The sequence below is a fragment of the Mustelus asterias genome, chromosome 11 (genome assembly GCF_964213995.1).
Source record: "Mustelus asterias chromosome 11, sMusAst1.hap1.1, whole genome shotgun sequence".
NCBI classification, from domain to species: Eukaryota; Metazoa; Chordata; class Chondrichthyes; order Carcharhiniformes; family Triakidae; genus Mustelus; species Mustelus asterias.
The window spans coordinates 952,645-974,945 of record NC_135811.1 but is presented as its reverse complement, the minus strand read 5'-3'; the positions used below and the strand labels follow the sequence as shown (position 1 = coordinate 974,945).

The 22,301-nt window shown below is 43.5% G+C and overlaps 1 protein-coding gene across 4 annotated transcripts in view; it reads left to right on the top strand.

Moving 5' to 3' along the window:
* The window catches only part of LOC144500301 (STE20-like serine/threonine-protein kinase), a 146,454-nt gene that overhangs the window by 47,586 nt on the left and 76,567 nt on the right, over positions 1-22,301 (top strand). For all 4 annotated transcript variants that reach the window (XM_078222988.1, XM_078222987.1, XM_078222986.1 and 1 more), the window contains one exon: positions 18,561-18,725. In XM_078222988.1, the coding sequence (XP_078079114.1) occupies positions 18,561-18,725 (165 nt within the window). The remainder of the gene's footprint in view (positions 1-18,560; positions 18,726-22,301) is intronic.

Below are 22,301 nucleotides of genomic sequence, written 5' to 3'. Positions count from 1 at the left end.
GGGGTGATGGCATTGTTTAAGAATAGTAACAGTTTTGGAGTGTGAATATCCTAAAGGGGACAAGAACAGAATCTATTTGGTTAAACCAAAAAACAATAGCGAATCCTTTACATCACTGTTTGTCCTCTATAGTCATGATGTGGAGATGCCGGCGTTGGACTGGGGTAAACACAGTAAGAAGTTTAACAACACCAGGTTAAAGTCCAACAGGTTTATTTGGTAGCAAAAGCTTTTGCTACCAAATAAACCTGTTGGACTTTAACCTGGTGTTGTTAAACTTCTTACTGTATCCTCTATAGGCCACCGACTAGTGGAAAAGATGTAGACGAACAAATTTGCAAGGAAATTTCAAAGACATGCAAAAAACTATAGAGCAATTACAATAAAGAATTGAGTTTTCCGAATGTAGACTGGAATAGATATCGTGTAAACGGCAGAGAAGGGAAGAATTTCTGATGTGTGTTTGGGAGAAACTTCTAAACAGCCCAAAGCTATAGGAGGCAATGCTGGTTCTGGGGAAAGTGGGAGAGCATTCAGGGGACAGTGATCACAGTATCATAAGCTCTGACTCCATTTTGTGTCCTTTTTTTTGCTAGTTCATTTTTATCTTATTTTGTTCTTTGTTCTTTTACTCTGTTTTTGGACAGTTGCTAGCCAAACATTGACACCTCATCAAGACACGCCTTTTGTTTCTTTACCCATTACCACGCCCTTTGGTTTTTGTATTGTAAAACCTTGTGTCTGGCCCAGGTCAATTAGAATCAAGGATTATCGGGCAAAAGCTAACAGTACAATTGGCTCCCTTTAAAAAGATAGTATGGATAAAGTCAAGGCACATTCCCATGAGGGGAAAAGTTAGGAAGACAAGCAGGACTCTGAGGATGACTCGTAGAGGGTAAGATGAATCAGAATAGGGTGTGTCTGACAGGTGTCAGGTTGATAATACAAGTGAGAACAATGCTGATTGTAGAAAGCTCAAGGGGGTTGTGAAAAATGTGAATTAATGAGAGAATAAGAAGAAAATAACATAAAAGGGAATCAAAATGTCTTCTGTTGCCATGTAAATAGTGAAAAGGTGGTAAAGGAGAGAGCGGAGCTGCTTAGGGACCAAGGAGACAGAGGACATGTCTGAGGTTTTAATTGAGTATTCTGCATCTGTCTTTACTAAAGAAGATGCAGTCAAAGTCGTAATGAAAGAAGAGGTAGCTGAGGTAAGGGATGGGCTAAAAATTGACAGAAATATTAGGTTGGCTTTACTTAAAATTAATAAATTACCAGGATGCATCAGCTACATCTACGGGCATGGGGGGAAATAAGGGTGAAAACTGTGGGGAACTGGCCACAATCTTCCACTCCTCCTTGGATACAGGCATGTTGCCAGGGGAGTGGAGAAAAGGAAATGGTCCACCCTTGTTCAAAAAAAGGTGTTCAGATAAACCCAGCAGCTACAGGCTGGTCAGTTTAACCAGGGTGATGTCAATGGACAAAATGAATAATCACTTGAACAAATATGGAGGAATTCGGGAAAGTCAGCATGGGTTTGTTAAAGGCAAATTCTGTCTTAACTGGATTGAGTTTTTTGATGAAATAACAAAGTGTTGATGAGGGTAACGTGGTTGATGTGATGTACATGGCCTTCTGAAAGGCATTTCATAAAGTGCTGCATAACAGACCTGTCAACAAAGTTAAAACCCATGGAATAAAAAGGTCAGTGACAGTGTGCATGCAAAGTAGGCTGAGTGATAGGAAACCGAGAGTAGAGGTGAATGGTTGTTTTTCAGACTGGAGAAAGTTATATGGTAGGGTTCACCAGGGTTGGAATTAGGACCACTACTTTTCTTGATCAATATATGAAATGACCTGGACTTGGGTATGTAGGGCACAATTTCAAAATCTGTGATTGACACAAAACTTGGAAGGGTTGTGAATTGTGCGCTGGATAGTAATGGACTTCAAGTGGATGTAGACAGGCTGATGGAATGGCCAGATAAGTGACAGATGAAGTTTAATGCAGTGAAGCATAAGGTAATTCATTTTGGTAGGAGCAATGAGGAAAGACAATATGAAACCAATTCTAAAGGAGGGGCACAAACTGAGGGAGCTGGGAGTAGATATTCATAAATTGTTGCAGGTGGAAATGTTTACAAATGCGTACAGGATCCTCGACTTAATAATTAGAAGTATAGCGTGCAAAAGCAAAGAGATGCATCTTTCTAAAACACTGATTCAGCCTCAACTGTGTCTAATTCTGGGCACTGCACTTTAGGAGTGTGTGAAAACGTTAGAGCAGGTGTAGGAAAGATTTACAGGAGTTGTTCCATGGATGAGGGTTATGTGGTTAGATTGGAGAAGCTGGAATTGTTCTCCTTCGAGAAATGAAGGTAGAGAGGAGATTTGATAGAGATGTTCAAAATCACGTGGAACAGAGTAAATGGGGAGAAATTGTTGCCATTGACGTAAGGGTTGACAACCAAAGGTTTAAGGTGATTAGCAGAAGAATGGAAGTTGAGATGAGAGAAAACCTTTCTCTGCAGTTAGTGTTTAGGATCTGGAATGCAGATGGTGGGGGCAGATTTATTCATCACTTTCAAAAAGTATTGGAGAATGATCTGAAGAGAAAAGAAATTCAGGACTACAAGGTGAAGGCAAGAGTGGGACTAGCTGAGTTGTTCATGCAGAGAGTTGGCATGGACATGATGGGGTGAATGGCCATCTTCTGGACTGTTCTATGATTGATGTGGCAGACTATAACATGAAAATTTAACAGGGTCTGTTGAAGTACTGGGCTCAATTGAATAAATAGGCCTGTTTATTTTTCTTATTCATATTGTTGTTTCACTTGTCAGCAGAATCTGTCCAGCTCAAGATTGGGATTACTTAGAGCAAGTACTGATTGTACTGGTATGTTCATCAGATTAGCACTACATCCTGTGAGGACCATGTATGAGATTAAATACCTGCAATATTGTGCATTCTGATTTAACAAGGGAGCGGCTGGCTCTGTTGTGAGTTGTGTGTGCAGCAGATGTTTTGCACACAGCAGCTGGGGAAAATGCTCCTGTTCCACAGACTCCTTTCAGCAAGATTTTAAACTGTGTCCAGGCTGCTCTAGTGGGTCAGATGAGAAAGATGAAGGTTGAAGTTATTAAAATCCCCTTCAGTTATTGAATCTGTACAACTGTGCTTTTTACCACTTAAGTCTCTGTTTAACTACTGTGACTGATCACAGTGTGAAGCATAGCAATTCCCATTGAGAAGATTCGAACATAAAACACAAATTAACAATTTTCCACAGTCTTTTTCAGGTATTTAGATGTATACAAATGTTACTAACTTTATACAGTTTGACATGCCAGAAAAGAAAGTTGGCATGAATTTAAGGTCAGCTCATATGAATCTATGAATTAGGAGCAGGAATAGGCCACTTGGCCCATTGAGCTTGCCCAATATGGAGTATGGTATTGGTCTCCTTATTTAAGGAAGGATGTAAATATATTGGAAGCAATTCAGGGAAGGTTTATTGGACTGATACCCGGAATCTAATGGGTCATCTTATGATGAAAGGTTGGACAGACTAGGCTCGTATCCACTGGAGTTTAGAGGAGTGAAAGGCAACTTGATTGAAAAATAAGACAGTAAGAAGTCTAACAACACCAGGTTAAAGTCCAACCTGTTGGACTTTAACCTGGTGTTGTGAGACTTCTTACTGTGTTTACCCCAGTCCAACGCCGGCATCTCCACATCATGAAAAGCAAGATCCAGAGCAGAGGAGTGAAAGGCAATTTGATTGAAAAATAAGATCCAGGGCAGTCTTTACAGGGTGGATGTCGATAGGATGTTTCCTCTTGTGGGAGGAGAATCTAGGGCGGGGGGGTGGGGGGTGGGGGGGGGGGGGTGGGGGGGGGTGGGGGGGGGGGGGGGTGGGGGGGGGTGGGGGGGGGGGGGGGGTGGGGGGGGGTGGGGGGGGTGGGGGGTGGGGGGGGGGGGGAGGGGGGTGTCAGTGTTCATCAAAACCTCTGGATCAGGCAACTGGTTCCGCAATTCAGTTCTGCCTCTGGTGCAGTGTATACTATAAGATGACAGCTTTGATATGTTGTAATGCACAGGGCTGTGTTTGGTACAGCTTGTGAATTATTGGTTTTGGTGTATTTGTGTGAACTGTGATGTCTGTTTACATAATGAGTGTATTGTGTGCGGTGAACATAGTGTACTCGGTTGCAACTGACATGAGTTAAATAGGATATTCTAATTATTTATATGTTATCCCTAATGTTGCCCCAGCTAAAATCAGTAATCCCAGAGCAGACTGGCTCATCTAATTTATTTAGGGAGATTAGCCAGTAACTTGAACAATCCTCAATTTGTGCCAGGTTAACTGCCCATAACTGGGTTAACAGTAGGAATGTTGCAGTGAACCAGAGTATCTATTTGTCAGAACAAACTAGAACATAGAAAAGCTACAGCACAAACAGGCCCTTTGGCCCACAAGTTGCGCTGAACAATTTCCTTACCTTCTAGGCTCATCTATAACCCTCTATCTTACTAACCTCCATGAACCTATCCTAAAGTCTCTTAAAGGACTCAATCGAATCCACTTCCACCACCACTATCGGCAGCCGATTCCACGCACCCACCACCCTCTGAATGAAAAATTTACCCCCTACTCCCCAGCACCCTAAACCTGTGGCCTCTCGTGACAACCATTTCAGCCCTGGGTAAAAGCCTCTGAGAATCCACTCTATCAATACCTCTCAACATCTTATACACCTCTATCAGGTCACCTCTCATCCTTCACCTCTCCAAGGAGAATAGACCGAGCTCTCTCAACCTATCCTCATAAGGCATACCACTTAATCCCAGCAACATCCTCGTAAATCTCCTCTGCACCCGTTCTATGGCTTCTACATCCTTTCTGTAATGAGGCGACCAGAACTGGGCACAATACTCCAGGTGGGGTCTGACCAGAGTCCTATACAGCTGCAGCATTATCTCCCGATTTCTAAACTCAATTCCTGTATTGATGAAGGCCAGTAATCCATATGCCTTCTTAACCACAGCCTCTACCTGCGACGCCGCTTTGAGCGTCCTATGAACCCGGACCCCAAGATCCCTCTGTTCTTCCACACTGCCAAGCGTCGTACCTTTAATATTATATTCTTCCATCCTATTCTAACTAGATTAGGAAATCCCCCTCCTGATGGCAAAGATTGGTCAATTGGTGAGGTTCACCTGTGGACACAGATCTCGCTATGACTCCTTGGCTTTGTGGGGGGTGGGGAGTTAGGAAGGTCAGGGTGCGTTGGGGAAGGCAACGGTGGGTATCCAGCGCGCGCACAGATCGAATCTGGTTGGTCTGGTTCTTGTCATTTTATACATTAACTTTCAGCACTTTCACAAATTTAATTGACTCTTTTGGCTCCTTTTTGTTCTTCTTTACTATATTAGGAAGAGGAAATGATGGTGTAATATTTCTTACATCATGTTCTATAAATATTGGTGTCTGTGGGTTTGTGAAACTCAAACAGCATTTCTCACATTGTTCAGTATAACCACTTTGTACTGCTATATCCATTTGCCTGCAATTGTGCTGAGAGCATTTGACCAAGATATGCAGAGACTTCCTTCCAGTTCTTGCTCAGACGTCTGTACACAGCTATGACTGCTTAATCACAAATTGCCACCCCTGATGATGGCTTTGCTGATTGGAGTTCTCCCCTTGCAAGAGCCATCCTAGCTAGTAGCTGGTTACGTCAGCCTTTTATGACAGTCCTACCCTGCATACTCGGCTAAACATAATGACTAATGAAACCGGAATTACATAGTACAGCGCAGGAATAACCATCTGGCTATTGCTGGTGTTTCTACTCCAAACAAACCTTTCCCATTCCTCTTCATCTTGCCCTAACAGCATAATCTTCTAAGTACTTATAGAAAACTAAATGCTGGAGATGGGGAACATTATTGGAGACTGCTGGGTATACTTAGCGGTTATGGTGACATTCACTCGCATCCTAATAAATCTTGTATCGTTGCAAAGAAGAATATAGCTCCAACAAGAGAGAATCTAACCTTCGTCCCTTGACATTCAGTGGCATTACCATTGCTGAATCCCCCACTATCAACATCCTGGGCGTTACCATTGACCAGAAACTGAATTGGACGAGCCATATAAATAATGTGGCTACAAGAACAGGTCAGAGGCTAGGAATCTTGCTGTGAATAATTCATCTTCTGACTCCCCAAAGCCTGTCCACTATCTACAATGAACGAATCAACTGTGTGATGGATTACTGTCCACTTGCCTGGATGAGGAAGCTGCAACAACACTCAAGAAGCTTGATAGCAGCCCACTTGATTGCTACCCCTTCCACAAACATTCACTGAGGATGTGATGGCCTAGTGGTATTATCGCTAGACTATTAATCCAGAAACTCAGGTGTGCCTCAGGGATCAGTGCTGGGTCCACTGTTATTTGTCATTTATATTAATGATTTGGATGAGAATATAGGGGGCATGGTTAGTAAGTTTGCAGATGACACTAAGATTGGTGGCATAGCGGACAGTGAAGAAAGTTACCTCCAATTGCAACGGGACCTTGATTAATTGGGCCAGTGGGCTGATGAATGGCAGATGGAGTTTAATTTAGACAAATGCAAGGTGATGCATTTTGGTAGATTGAACCAGGGTAGGACTTACTCAGTTAATGGTAGGGCATTGGGGAGAGTTACAGAACAAAGTGATCTCTGGGTACATGTTCATAGCTCCTTGAAAGTTGAGTCACAGGTGGACAGAGTGGTGAAGAAGGCATTTGGCATGCTTGGTTTCATCGGTCAGAACATTGAATACAGGAGTTGGGATGTCTTGTTGAAGTTGTACAAGACATTGGTAAGGCCACACTTGGAATACTGTGTTCAATTCTGGTCACCCTATTATAGAAAGGATATTATTAAACTAGAAAGAGTGCAGAAAAGATTTACTAGGATGCTACCGGGACTTGATGGATTGAGTTATAAGGAGAGGCTGGATAGACTGGGACTTCTTTCTCTGGAGTGTAGGAGGCTGAGGGGTGATCTCATAGAGGTCTATAAAATAATGAAGGGCACAGATCAGTTAGTCAACATCTTTTCCCAAAGGTAGGGGAGTCTAAAACTAGAGGGCATAGGTTTAAGGTGAGAGGAGAGAGATACAAAAGTGTCCAGAGGGACAATTTTTTCACAGAGGGTGGTGAGTGTCTGGAACAAGCTGTCAGAGGTAGTGATAGAGGTGGGTACAATTTTGTCTTCTAAAAAGCATTTAGACAGTTACATGGGTAAGATGTAGAGGGATATGGGCCAAATGCGGGCAATTGGGATTAGCTTAGGGGTTTTTTAAAAAAAGGGCGGCATGGACAAGTTGGGCCGAAGGGCCTGTTTCCATGCTGTAAACCTCTATGACTCTATAATGTTCTGGGGACACGGGTTCAAATCCCACCATGATAGATGGTGGAATTTGAATTCAATAAAAATATCTGGAATTAAGAGTGTGATGATGACCATGAAACCTTTGTCAATTGTCAGAAAAACCCATCTAGTTCACTAATGTCCTTTTGGGAAGGAAATCTGGCCTCCACGTGATGTGGTTGACACACAGCAATGTGGTTGATTCTCAACTGCCCTCTGAAGTGACCTAGCAAGCCACTCAGTATATCAATCGCTACAAAGAAATAAAACCAGATGAACCATCTGACATCAGTTAAGCACTGGAAAAGGCAACGGCAAAACAAACAGCCCTATCGAAGACACTTTTGTATCTCCTCCTTACTTACATCTCGGGGCTAGTGCCAAAATTGGGAGAGTTGTCTCACAGACTAGTCAAGCAACAGCCTGAGATAGCCATTGTCACGGAATCATACCTTACAGATAACACCCCAAGCATCACCATTGCCATCCATGGATATGTCCTGTCCTGCCAGCAGGACGGACCCAGCAAATGTGGTGGCACAGTGGTATACAGTCAGGAGTGAGTTGCCCTGGGAGTCCTCAACATCAACTCCAGACCCCATGAAGTTTCATGGCTTCAGGTTAAACATGGGCAAGGAAACCAGTTACTGGTCACCACGTACCGTCCTCTGGCTGATGAATCAGTGCTCCTCCATTTTGAACAACACTTGGAGGAAGCACTGAGACTGGCAAGGGCGCAAAATGTACTCTGGATGAGGGATTTCAATGTCCACCACCAAGAGTGGCTTGGCAGCAGCATTACTGATTGAGCTGGTCGGGTCCTAAAGGACATTGCTGCGAGACTGGGTCTGCAGCAGGTGGTGAGGGACCCAACAAGAGGAAATAACATACTTGACCTCATTGTCACCAATCTGCTAGTGCAGATGCATCTGTCCATGACAATATTGGTAAGAGTGACCACCGCACAGTCCTTGTGGAGACAAAAGTCCCGCCTTCACATTGAGAATAACCTCCATTGTGTTGTGTGGCACTATCACCATGCTAAATGGGACAGACTTTGAACAATTCTAGCAACTCAAGACTGGGCATCCATGAGACGCTGTGGGCCATCAACAGCAGCGGAATTGTACTCCAGCACAATCTGTAACATCATGTACTGGCATATCCCTCCCATTCAACCATTATCATCAAGCCAGGGGATCAACCCTGGTTCAATGGAGAGTGTAGGAGGGCATGTCAGGAGCAGCACCAGGCATACCTCAAAATGAGGTGTCAACCTGGTGAAGCTACTAAACAGGACTATGTGCATGCCAAACAGCATAAACAGCAAATGATAGACAGAGCAAAGTGATCCCAGTTGTGAATGGTGGTGGGCAATTAAACAACTCACTAGAGGAGGAGGCTTTACAAGTATCCCCATCCTCAATGATGGAGGAGCCCTAGCACATCAATGCAAAAGATAAGACTGAAGCATTCGCAGTCATCTTCAGCCAGAAGTGCCAAGTGGATGATCCAGTGGTCCCCAGCACCACAGGTGCCAGTCTCCAGCCAATTCGATTCAGTCCACATGATATCAAGAAATGAGTGGAGGCACTGGATACTGCAAAGGCAATGGGCCCTGATAACATTCTGGCAATATCACTGAAGACTTGTGCTCCAGAACCTGCCGCTCCCCTAGCTAAGCTCTTCCAGTACAGTTATAACACTGGAATGTACCCGACAATGTGGAAAATTGCCCAGGTATGTCCTATAGACAAAAAGCAAGACAAATCCAACCCCAGCCAATTACCGTCCAATCAGTCTACTCTCGATCATCGGTAAAGTGATGGAAGGGGCCATCGACAGTGCTATCAAGCATCATCTGCTCAGCAATAACCTGCTCAGTGATGCCCAATTTGGGTTTCACCAGGGTTACTCAGCTCCTGACCTCATTACAGTTTTGGTTCAAACATGGACAAAAGAACTGAATTCCAGAGATGAGGTGAGAGTGACAGCCGTTGACATCAATGCTCCATTCAACCGAGTGTGGCATCAAGGAATCCTCGCAAAACTGGATCGGTGAGTATCAGGAGGCGCAAACTCCGCTGGTTGGAGTCATACCTGGCACATAGGAAGATGGTTGTGGTTGTGGAGGGTCAGTCATTTTAACTTCAGGATATTTCTGCAGGAGTCCCTCGGGGGAGTGTCCTCGGCCCAACCATCTTCAGCTGCTTCATCAATGATCTTCCCTCCGTCATAAGGTCAGAAGTGGGGATGGTCGCCAATGATTGCACAATGTTCAGCACCATTCGCGACTCCTCAGATACTGAAGTAGTCCATATTCAAATGCAACAAGATCTGGACCATATCCAGGTTTGGGCTGATAACTGGCAAGTAACATTCGTGTCACACAGATGGCAGGCAATGATCATCACCAATAAGCGACACTCTAACCACCGCCTCTTGACATTCAATAGTGCCACCATCACTGAACGTCCCCTACTGTCAACATCTTTGGGGTTACCATTGACCAGAAACTCAACTGGACTCACCACATCAACCACAGAGAGCAGGTCAGATGCAGATACTGAAGGAGTTCATGTCCAAATGCAGCAAGACCAGCATTGGGCTGACATTTGCACCACACAAGTACCAGGCAGTGACCACCTCCAACAAGAGAGGATCTAACCATTGTACCTGGGCATTCAATGGCATTACCATCACTGAATCCCCCACTATCAATATCCTGGGGTTACCATTGACCAGAAACTGAATTGGACTAGCCATATGAATATTGTGGCTACCAGAGCACACCAGAGACTAGGAATCTTACAGCAAGTAACTCACCACCTGACCTGTCCAAAGCCACCCTGTCCACATCTACAAGCCACGAGCCAGGAATGTAATGGAATACTCTTGACTTATGATTCTGTCCTTTGTGAGATTTCACACAAATGGAATTCCCGCAAACAGCACAACTTTACTGTACATCCCTTTTTAGCCTCCTTATCTCCTCTTCACAACTTAGTTTCCTGTCTTTGTGTCATATTGTTTCAGATTGATGACTTGACATTTGATGAAAGGCCATTGACTGGAAACATTAACTCCCTGCCTGCCTGCATAGATTCTGTCTGACGTAATAGGGCACCATGGTGGCTCAGTGGTTAGCACTGCTGCCTCACAGCACCAGGGTCCTGGGTTCAATTCTGGCCTCTGCCTGTGTGGAGTTTGCATGATCTCCCCATGTCTGCATGGGTTTCCTATGGGTTTCTTCCCATAGCCCAAAGATGTGCAGGTTAGGTTGATTGGCCGTGCTAAATTGCCCCTTAATGTCAGGGGGGGATTAGCAGGGTAAATATGTGGGGTTACGGTGATAGGGCCTGAGTGGGATTGTTGTCGATGCAGACTCGATGGGCTGAATGGCCTCCTTCTGCACTGTAGGGATTCTATTATTATTCTCCTTCTATGATAATGAATATTTCCAGAATTTTGTGTTCCTATTTCAGATTTCCAGCATCCGCAGTATTTTGCTTTTTGTGTAGTGGTTGTGTGGGGAAGATTTCTGTGTTGCTTCTTGACAGTGTGATCTATGCAACTTTTCTAAGGATCCTCCTTTTGAATTCCAATTCTATGGAGCCTATTCCTTTAAGACCAACTGATACTCTAATATCTATAACATCCTCTCTGTACAGATGCTGATGGACCTACTGTGTATTTTTACCATTTTCAGTCTTATGGATTTTTAAAAAAATTTGTTTTATAAAAGTACAGTCCACCACCCACAGAAAGAACAGTGAGTAAAGCACTCCAGGGTTTGGGGAGAGTCAAAGGTTGGGCTTCATGACCAGTGCCTGCAGGGTGACATCAGCATTCACAACTCTCTGAAGACTCTCTTTCAAATAAATTGCAGACTTCGCTGAATAGATCATTTTAAATCTGTTAAAAATTAGAAGTTTTTTAGAATGGATGTCAAGGCATCAGCAATAAAATATCACAATTTCTGGCATGCTTGCCTTCATCAATCGGGGCATTGAATATACAAATTGGCGGGTCATGCTGCAACTGTACAGAACCTTAGTTAGGCCTCATTTAGAATATTGTGTACAATTCTGGTTGCCACATTACCAGAAGGATGTGGATGCTTTGGAGAGGGTACTGAAGAGGTTTACCAGGCTGTTGCGTGGTCTGGAGGGTATTAGGTATAAGGAGAGGTTGGATAAACTCTGTTTGTACTCACTGGAACGATGGAGGTTGAGGGGTGACCTGATTGAGTGGCATGGACAGGGTGGATAGTCAGATGCTCTTTCCTAGGGTAGAAAAGTCAAATACTAGGGGACGTAGGTTTAAGATGCATGGGGAAAAGTTTAGAGGAGATATGCGAGGCACATGTTTTACACAGAGGGTGATGAATGTCTGGAACGCGCTGCCTGGGGAGATGGTGGGAGCAGGTACGATAGCGGCATTTAAGGGACAACTAGATGAATACATGAATAGGATGAGAATGGAAGGATATGGACTCCGTAAGTGCAGATGGTTTTAGTTTAGGCAGGCATCATGATCGGCACTGGCTTGGAAGGCCGATGGGCCTGTTCCTGTCCTGTACTTTTCTTCGTTCTTTGTTCTCACAACACTTGCACTTTCCTTTGGGTTAAATTACCAGTTTTGTTTTGGTAACTTGAATTGAGAAAAAAAAAGTTAGATTTTGTATATCCATTTCAGGATGTCCCATGGCATTAGACAGCAATCAAGTATTACTGCAGTGTGCTCACTTTTGAAATGTAGGGATTGCAGTTCAGTATTTGTTTCACTGATGTTGGTTATGGGTAAAAATTGGCCAGAATAGTGTGAGAATTCTCCTGCTCCTTTTCAGGATAGTCCATGAGATTTTTTTACGTTGGTTTAGCATCTCATCCAAAAGGCAGCGTAGGTGCAGTGAGCTAGAAACCACACACATGCCTTCCATGACAGCTCTGACACTTTGAGTGTAAGCATGTGTTTTTATGTTATAAATAAATTGAATTGAGAAACTGACACAAGACTGAGACCCAGTGCATTGGATGCAGCAAGTTTAAAAATGGTAAAGTGATGAGGTAAATCTGGAAGTAATAAGTAGGCACCACCACACGCGGGCTTAAAATAAATATTGGAACCAGAAGGAGAAGATCTGAACTGGAAAATCCAGATCATTGGCAAGAATCGGAGTGAGTAATGAGCTTCCTCTGCAGCATCCTCACACTGAACAACTCCACCTTGAAGCAGTGCTCCAGAGAAATCATCACCATCTTTAAGCAAATTTTACTGCCTGCTTAAAATGACCACACTATATGTGTACATGTATTGAAATGATTGTAGGTCCAGCATGTAATCTAATTTGGAGCGATTAGCATATATGCTGCCAGTCACGGTGACCCTTCTGTTCCTCAGAACCTGAAGAAATAAAATAACCCATCTATAAGGCTACCAAAAATCTCATTTTGAAGAATGCAGACTGTTCCACGCATTTCCACCAATGTTCCCAACAAGTTAGCACAGAGTGGATTGGCAGAGGAGAGTGATCAGGAGCTGGAGTGAGGTTCAGACATAGAAACTAGGACCAGGATTAGGCCATTCAGCCCGTTGAGCCTGCTCCACCACTCATTATGATCGTGGCTGATCCTCTATCTCAAGGCTATATTCCCGCTTTCTTCCCACAACCCTTGGTGTCATTAAAATTAAAAAAACTATATCCTTGAATATATTCAGAGACTTGGCCTCCATACAATGCATACAAAGTGGGAAACTAGAGGATTGGCAAATCTTTAAAGGCCAACAGAAAAAAGCTATGAAGAAAAGTAAGATGGGTTGTGAGAGTAACCTAGCTCAGAATATACAAACAGATAGCAAAAGATTCTATAAATATATAAAAAGAAAAAGAGTGGCTAAGGTAAACATTGATCCTTCCGAGGATGAGAAGGGGGATGTAATAACTGGAAATAAGAAAATGGCTGAGGCATTGAACAGGTATTTTGTGTCGGTCTTCACAGTGGAAGACACAAATAACATGCCAAAAATTGATGACAGGAAGGCTATGGCAGTTAAGGATCTAGAAATGATCATTATCACTAAAGAAGCCGTGTTAGATAAGCTAATTGGCTAAAGGTAAACAAGTCTGGCCCTGATGGAATGCATCCCTGGGTACGAGAGGAGATGGCAGGAGAAATAGCAAATGGACTAGTGATAATGTAACAAAATTCGCTGGACTCTGGGGCAGATTGGAAAACAGCAAATATGATGCCACTGTTTAAAAAAGGAGGTAGATAAAAGGTAGGTAACTATAGGCTCAACTTCTGTAGTAGGGAAAATGCTTTAATTTATCATCAAGAACGAAATAGCAAGACAGATGACATGAAGATGAGTGGTAGAGCAAAGTATGCAGAGGACACTGAACAATTGCAAAAGGATATTGAAAGAATAGGCTGGGCAACCAGGACCTGGCTCAAGGGGTGCAGGAACCAGATCCAAAAGGCAAAAAGGAGTGCGAGACTGATGCTGTGTGTGTGGAGTTGAAGATTGGAAGCCAAAGAGGAGAACAGAGCCCCAACAGCTGGAGAAAAGAGCAATAGGAGATGGCAGTTCAGGAGCTGAAGAGTAAACATGACCAGTGAGGAGCGGGGGACTGCAAAGCAGATACAGGGAGCTTGTCTGGGAAGTTGCGGGAGTCCAGAATAGATAGAAAAGAGACTCCTAAGTCAGGACAGGTAAGTGAATGAATTATTACCATCCAGCATAACTTGTGTACAAAGCAACCCATCAGTCCACAGTGTACCCTCAGTTTCTAGATATATACAGGACTGTGAGCTGTATGTATAAGAGACACAGGGAGCTTGATCTTAAGCTATTTATTTTACTTTTAAATTCTAGTAATATCTGAAATTGAAAATTAAATGTGAAATGCCTGGATTTATGTTGGAACGGTTAACTAGAAGCTTAAGTTATCATTGTCTTTTCAGGCACAGGCCTTGTTTTGTACCTGCTATATTGATGTATCCTTTCTGCATGTTTTGGCTGTATCAGTGTGCGGAGGTCAGTTGTTGAATGCACTCATTAATGATTCAAGTTCCTGCCCCATGTGCATGTGTCAATACTCGTTGGAGAATGAGTACAGAAGGCCATCTGATCCTGGTGTAACACACACCCAGCTGTTTATCCAGTCTGATACACTTTATGGGGTGGGAGGGGCGGATTATTATGGTAAATTACTGATATCTCAAATATTGGGAACTGCCTGTTTGAGATGACTGGGTCCCTCCTTGCTGCTAAAAAAGGAAGAAAATGCTGTCTGATTAAAGTTGATATGAAATCATGTGCTAACCTGTGTAGAACTGAAATATACTGCACTGTGCAATTGAAGAAATCATTTCCATGAGCATGTGATAGACAGCAACAAGGAATAGAAATGTAGAAACAAAGGAACTAGAAGCAGGAGTAGGCCCTCGGAGCCTGCTCCACTATTCATTATGGATCATGGCTGATCATTGAATTCAATATCCTGATTTCCGCCACCCCCCGCCCCCATACCCTTTGATCCCTTTAGCCCCAAGAGCTATATCTAATTTCTTCTTGAAATCAGACAACATTTTGGCCTCAACTGCGTTCTGTGATAGTGAATTCCACACATTCACCACCCTCTGGGTGAAGAAATTTCTCCTCACCTCAATTTGAAAAGGTTTACCCCTTATCCTCAAACTATGACCCCTAGTTCTGGACTCACCCACCAATGCGAACATTCTTTCTGAATCTACCCTGTCTAACCCTGTTCGAATTTTCTAAGTTTCTATGAGATCCCCTCCCACTCTTCTAAACTCCAGTGAATATAATACTAACTGACTTAGTATCTCCTTGTATGACAGACCTGCCATCCCAGGAATCAGCCTGGTAAACCTTCGCTGTACTCCCTCTACAGCAAGGACATACTTCCTCAGATAAGGACACCAAAACTGCACACAGTACTCCAGGTGTGGCCTCACCAACGCCCTATACAAATGCAACAAAATATCTCTATCCCTATACACAAATCCTCTCGTTATGAAGGCCAACATACTATTTGCCTTCTTTACTGCCTGCTGTATCTGCGCGCTTACTTTTAGCGACTGATGCACGAGGACTCCAAGGTCTCGTTGAGTATCCACCATTTTCAATTTACACCAATTCAAACAATAATCTGCTTTCCTATTATTGCTACCAAAGTGGATGACCTCACATTTATCCACATTATGCTGCAACTGCCTTGCACATGCCCACACATTCAGCCTGTCCAAATCACGTTGAATCATCTCTGTATCCTCCTCACAGCTCACCTTCCCACCCAACTTTGTATCATCTACAAATTTGGATATAATACATTCAATTCCCTCTTCCAAATCATTAATATATAATGTGAACAGTTGGGGTCCTGGCACAGATCCCTGCGGAACCCCACTAGTCACTGACTGCCAATCAGAAAAAGACCCATTTATGCCAACTCTTTGCTTCCTATCTGCTAACCAGCTTTCTATCTATCTCAAGTCATTACCTGCAATCCTATGTGCTTTAACTTTACATAGTAGTCTGTTATGTGAGACCTTGTTGAAAGCCTTCTGAAAGTCTAAGTAAACCACATCCACTGGCTTTCCTCGGTCAACTCTACTAGTTACATCCTCAAAAAATGATTGAAATAGAGACCCTGAAGGGTGGGGATAGAAGAGAGAACAAAGAACAATACAGCACAGGAACAGGCCCTTCGGCCCTCCAAGCCAGCACCGCTCATGTGCCCAACTAGACCATTCGTTTGTATCCCTCTATTCCCAGTCTGTTCATGTGGCTATCTAGATAAGTCTTAAACGATCCCAGCGTGTCCGCCTCAATCACCTTGCTTGGCAGTGTATTCCAGGTCCCCACCACCCTCTGTGTAAAATACGTCCCCCTGACATCTGTGTTGAACCCTACCCCCCTCACCTTGAACCTGTGAGCCCTTGTGTTCGTCGCCTCCGACCTGGGAAAAAGCTTCCCACTGTTCACCCTATCTATGCCCTTCATAATTTTATACACCTTTAGGTCGCCCCTCATCCTCCGTCTTTCCAGGGAGAACATCCCCAGTTTACCCAATCTCTCCTCATGGCTAAGACCCTCCATACCAGGCAACATCCTGGTAAACCTTCTCTGTACTCTCTCCAAAGCCTCCACGTCCTTCTGGTAGTGTGGCGACCAGAACAGGACGCAGTATTGCAAATGTGGTCGAACCAACGTTCTATACAGCCGCAACATCATATGCCAACTTTTATATTCCATGCCCCGTCCAATAAAGGCAAGCATGCCATATGCCTTCTTGACCACCCTCTCCACCTGTGCTGCCACCTTTAAGGATCTATGGACTTGTACACCCAGGTCCCTCTGTGTGTCTATACTCCTGATGGTTCTGCCATTTATTGTATAGCTCCCCCTTACATTTGATCTACCGAAATGCATCACTTTGCATTTATCTGGATTAAACTCCATCTGCCATTTCTCCGCCCAATGTTCCAGCCTATCTATATCCTGCTGTATTCTCTGACAATGTTCATCACTATCCGCAACTCCAGCAATCTTTGTGTTGTCCGCAAACTTACTGATCACACCAGCTACATCTTCCTCCAAATCATTTATATATATATATATCACAAACAGCAGAGGTCCCAGTGCAGAGCCCTGCGTAACACCACTAGTCACAGACCTCCAACCAGAAAAAGACCCCTCCACTGTTACCCTCTGTCTTCTATGGCTAAGCCAGTTCTCTACCCATCAAGCTAGCTCACCTTTTATCCCGTGAGATTTAACCTTTTGCACCAGCCTGCCATGAGGGACCTTGTCAAACGCTTTACTAAAATTTGAATTATTCCAATAAACCTTTTTTGGATCTTCTCCAATGCCTCTATATCCTTTTTATAATATGGATTCTGGAACTGTTCACAGTACTTTGGAAATGGTCTAAACCAAGTTTGATACAACTTTACTGTAAATTTCCTGCTTTACGACTTTACCCTGTAAAAGTGAAGCCAGGTGCTTTGTTTCTTTTGTGTGGCATGATTAATCTCTGTCACTATGTTTAGTGAATTGTGCATCTATATCCTCGTGCCTCTGTGTTCCTCTACCCCATTTTCCACACTTATTTTCCAAAGAGTATGTGGTTTCTTATTCCTCCTACTAAAATATACTCCTTCGCAATTATCTGAAATAAATTTAATTTGCTAATTACACATCCATTCCATATGATTTTCCATATTGATAACGTTTCCCAGTTTGGTGTCGTCCATGAATTTTGAAAATGTCCTTTGATTCCCAAATCCAAATTGTTTATGTAAATTGTAAGTAGCAGTGATCCCAGCACCAATCCTTGTGGAACAGCTCTTCCTACCATTGGTTAATCAGAGTAACAGCCATAAACCTGTATTTCCTTTTTTCCTCACCCAGAGGGTGTTGAAGGTGTGGAATTCACTACCACAGAAAGTAGTTGAGGCCAAAGTGTTGTGTGATTTCAAGAAGCAATTAGATATAGCTCTTGGGGCTAAAGGGATCAAGGGATATGGGGAGAACGTGGGATCAGGGTTTTGAATTTGATGATCAGCCATGTTCGTAATGAATGGTAGAGCAGACTTGAAGGTCTGAATGGTTTTCTATGTATATTTCTATGCATGCTTTGTTGGTTTTAGCCAATTTGCTTTCCACTCTGATACTTGTCCACACATTCTGACCTTAATCATGATTCTACTATCTGGTACCTTATCGAAGGCTTTTTGAAAGTCCACATATATTACCTCTGCTGGATAACCCTTATTCACCCTATCTGTTAATTCAAAGAACACTTTCATTTTGAAATCTGCGTTGACTATTAAATTTGCTATCTCCAGTCTGTTCTAGTTTAACAATCCATCTCTTAGATTGGCCCTAAGATGTTGTAAGTTTGCAATTTCATTCTCTGAGCAAATAAACTGTTGTGCAACCCATTTGAGAACTTTTGTATGCACATAATACACATATATATATGTGTATGATTTTGTTACACAGTTTTGTTCTTTATATTGCACTCATTACATGAATGTACATTTGATGCCAGCACTATCTAACAATGTGGTTACTTTCTAAACACAGGCACAGAACAAACAAACAGGAATTCTTGCTGCAGCAAAGGTGATTGAAACAAAGAGTGAGGAAGAGTTGGAAGATTATATTGTGGAAATTGATATCCTGGCATCATGTGATCACTATCATATTGTCAAGCTGCTTGACGCGTTTTACTATGAAAACAAGCTGTGGGTAAGAGGCATTCCTCCCATCATTAATAACAATGCTTTGGTTAAACACTAACTTTCCATCTCTGGGACTTGGATCTTGGATGTCATTTTCCATCTCATTTGAAGGGCAGTACTTCATGTAAACATATATCTCATCCGGTCCCAGTGCCTTGTAAACTTTCAGTACCGACAGTCTATTCAACACTTCTTCCTTGTCACAGTTTGGTCCCCTTATTTGAGGAAAGATGTAGTGGCATTGAAGGCAGTTCAGAGGAGGTTCATTAGATTGAGTCCAGAGATGAGGGGTTTGTTCTATGAGGAGAGATTGAACAGTTTAGGTCTATACTCTGAAATTTGGAAAAATGAGGGGAGATCAAATTGAGGTATACAAGATGATGAAAGGTCTGGATAAAGGAGATGTGGAGCAGATGCTTCCTCTTGTGGGGCATTTTGGACGAGAGGTCATAGTCTTAGGATAAGGGGTAGCAAATTTAAAACCGAGTTGAGGAGAAACTACTAATTCCGAAAGACCATAAGACCATAAGACATAGGAGCGGAAGTAAGGCCATTCGGCCCATCGAGTCCACTCCACCATTCAATCATGGTTGATTTCAACTCCATTTACCCGCTCTCTCCCCATAGCCCTTAATTCCTCGAGAAATCAAGAATTTATCAATTTCTGTCTTGAAGACGCTTAACGTCTCGGCCTCCACAGCCCTCTGTGGCAATGAATTCCACAGACCTACCACTCTCTGGCTGAAGAAATTTCTCCTCATCTCTGTTCTAAAGTGACTCCCTTTTATTCTAAGGCTGTGCCCCCGCGTCCTAGTCTCCCCTGCTAATGGAAACAACTTCCCTACGTCCATCCTATCTAAGCCGTTCATTATCTTGTAAGTTTCTATTAGATCTCCCCTCAACCTCCTAAACTCCAATGAATACAATCCCACGATCCTCAGACGTTCATCGTATGTCAGGCCTACCATTCCCGGGATCATCCGTGTGAATCTCCGCTGGACCCGCTCCAGTGCCAGTATGTCCTTCCTGAGGTGTGGGGCCCAAAATTGCTCACAGTACTCCAAATGGGGCCTAACCAGTGCTTTATAAAGCCTCAGAAGTACATCCCTGCTTTTGTATTCCAAGCCTCTTGAGATAAATGACAACATTACATTTGCTTTCTTAATTACGGACTCAACCTGCAAGTTTACCTTTAGAGAATCCTGGACTAGGACTCCCAAGTCCCTTTGCACTTTAGCATTATGAATTTTGTTACCGTTTAGAAAATAGTCCATGCCTCTATTCTTTTTTCCAAAGTGCAAGACCTCGCACTTGCCCACGTTGAATTTCATCAGCCACTTCTTGGACCACTCTCCTAAACTGTCTAAATCTTTCTGCAGCCTCCCCACCTCCTCAATACTACCTGCCCCTCCACCTATCTTTGTATCATTGGCAAACTTGGCCAGAATGCCCCCAGTCCCGTCATCTAGATCGTTAATATATAGGTTGTGAATTCTGTGGAATTCACTACCCCAAAGTGCGGTGGATGCTGGGACAGTGAGTAAATAAACTGAGGGCGGCATGGTGGCACAGTGGTTAGCACTGCTGCCTCACAGCTCCAGGGACCCGGGTTCGATTCCCGGCTTAGGTCACTGCACGTTTGCACGTTCTCCCTATGTCTGCGTGTGTTTCCTCCGGGTGTTCCTGTTTTCTCCCACAGTCCAAAAGATGTGCTGGTTAGGTACATTGGCCATGCTAAATTCACCCTCAGTGTACCTCAACAAGCACCGGAGTGTGGCAACTCGGGGATTTTCACAGTAACTTCTTTGCAGTGTGAATGTAAGCCTACTTGTGATTAATAAATAAACTAAATTTAAGGAGGAGTTGGACAGATTTTTAATAGGTAATGGTTTATGGGGAGAAGGCAAGTAAATGGGGAAGAGGAGCATATCAGCTATGATCAAATGGCGGAGCAGACTCAATGGGCCACATAGCCTAATTCTGCTCCTATATCTGATGAACTTATCAATTTTGAACCCTTCTAGGGACAGAGTTTCCTCATCTGCCACCATGTGCTGGAGAACACCTATTTCCTTAGTAAAGATGAATGCAAAGTATTCATTTAATACCTGAGCCATTCCCCCAGCCTCTGTGTCCTTTTAGGTTCCTAATCGGCCCGACTCCTCCTTTTACTTTTACTTTTTATGTGCCGATGGAAGAACTTTAGGATTCATCTTTCTGTTGGCTGCCAGTTTTTTCTCATCATCCCTCTTCGCTTTCCTCATGTGTTTCTTCACCTTCTGGGACTACTTGTCTTTGCTTTCCCTTTTAAGTACCATCTCTGTTTTGAAGGTAGCCCATTGTTCAGCTGCAGTTTTTCCCGCTAGCGTTTTGTTCCACTCTAACCAGCCCAGCTTCATTGAAGTAGGTTTTCCCCCAGTTAATTATTTTTACTTTCGATTGCCTATTGTCCTTTTCTATCATCACCCTAAACCTTACGGTACAATCATAGAATCACAGTGCAGAAGAGGCCCTTCGGCCCATCAAGTCTGCACCGATATGTGAGAAACACCTGACCTACCTAATCCTATTTACCAGCACTTGGCCCATAGCCTTGAATGTTATGACATGCCAAGTGCTCATCCAGGTACTTTTTAAAGGATGTGAGGCATCCCGCCTCCACCACCCTCCCATGCAGTGCATTCCAGGCCACCCTCTCGATAAAGAGGTTTTTCCTCACATCTCCCCCTAAACCCTGCCTTTCATCTTGAACTTGTGTCCCTTTGTGACTGACCCTTCAACTAAGAGGAACAGCTGTTCCTTATCCACTCTGTCTATGTCCCTCATAATCTTGTACACCTCAATTAGGTCACCTTCTCAGCTCCAAAAAAAAACAAATCAAGCCTGTACAACTTCTTCTCTTCATAACTTAAATGTTCTATCTCCTCTGCAACCCCTCCAGTGCAATCACGTCATTCCTATAATGTGGCAACCAGAACTGCACACAGTAATCTAGTTATGGCCTCATCAAAGTTCCCAGTAGCACAGTGGTTAGCACTGCTGCTTCACAGCTCCAGGGACCTGGGTTCGAATCCCGGCTCAGGTCACTGTCTGTGTGGAGTTTGCACATTCTCCCTGTGTCTGCGTGGGTTTCCTCCGGGTGCTCCGGTTTCCTCCCACAGTCCAAAGATGTGCGGGCTAGGTTGATTGGCCATTCTAAATTAGTGTCCCGGGACGCAAAGGTTAGAGGGATTAGTGGGTAAATATGTAGGGATATGGTATCCTGGGTGGGATTGTGGTTGGTGCAGACTCGATGGGCCGAATGGCCTCTTTCTGCACTGTAGGATTCTATGATTCTATACAACTCCAACATGGCTTCCCTGCTTTTGTAATCTATGCCTCAACTAATAAAGGCAAGTGTCCCATTTGCCTTTTTCACCACCCAACTAACATTCCCTTCCGCCTTCACAGATCTATGGACAAACCCGCCCAATGTCCCATTGTTCCTCAGAATTTCTCAGTGTCATACTGTTCGTTGAGTACTTCTTTGTCAAATTACTCCTTCCAAAATGCATCACCTCGCACTTTTCAATGATCACTGTCT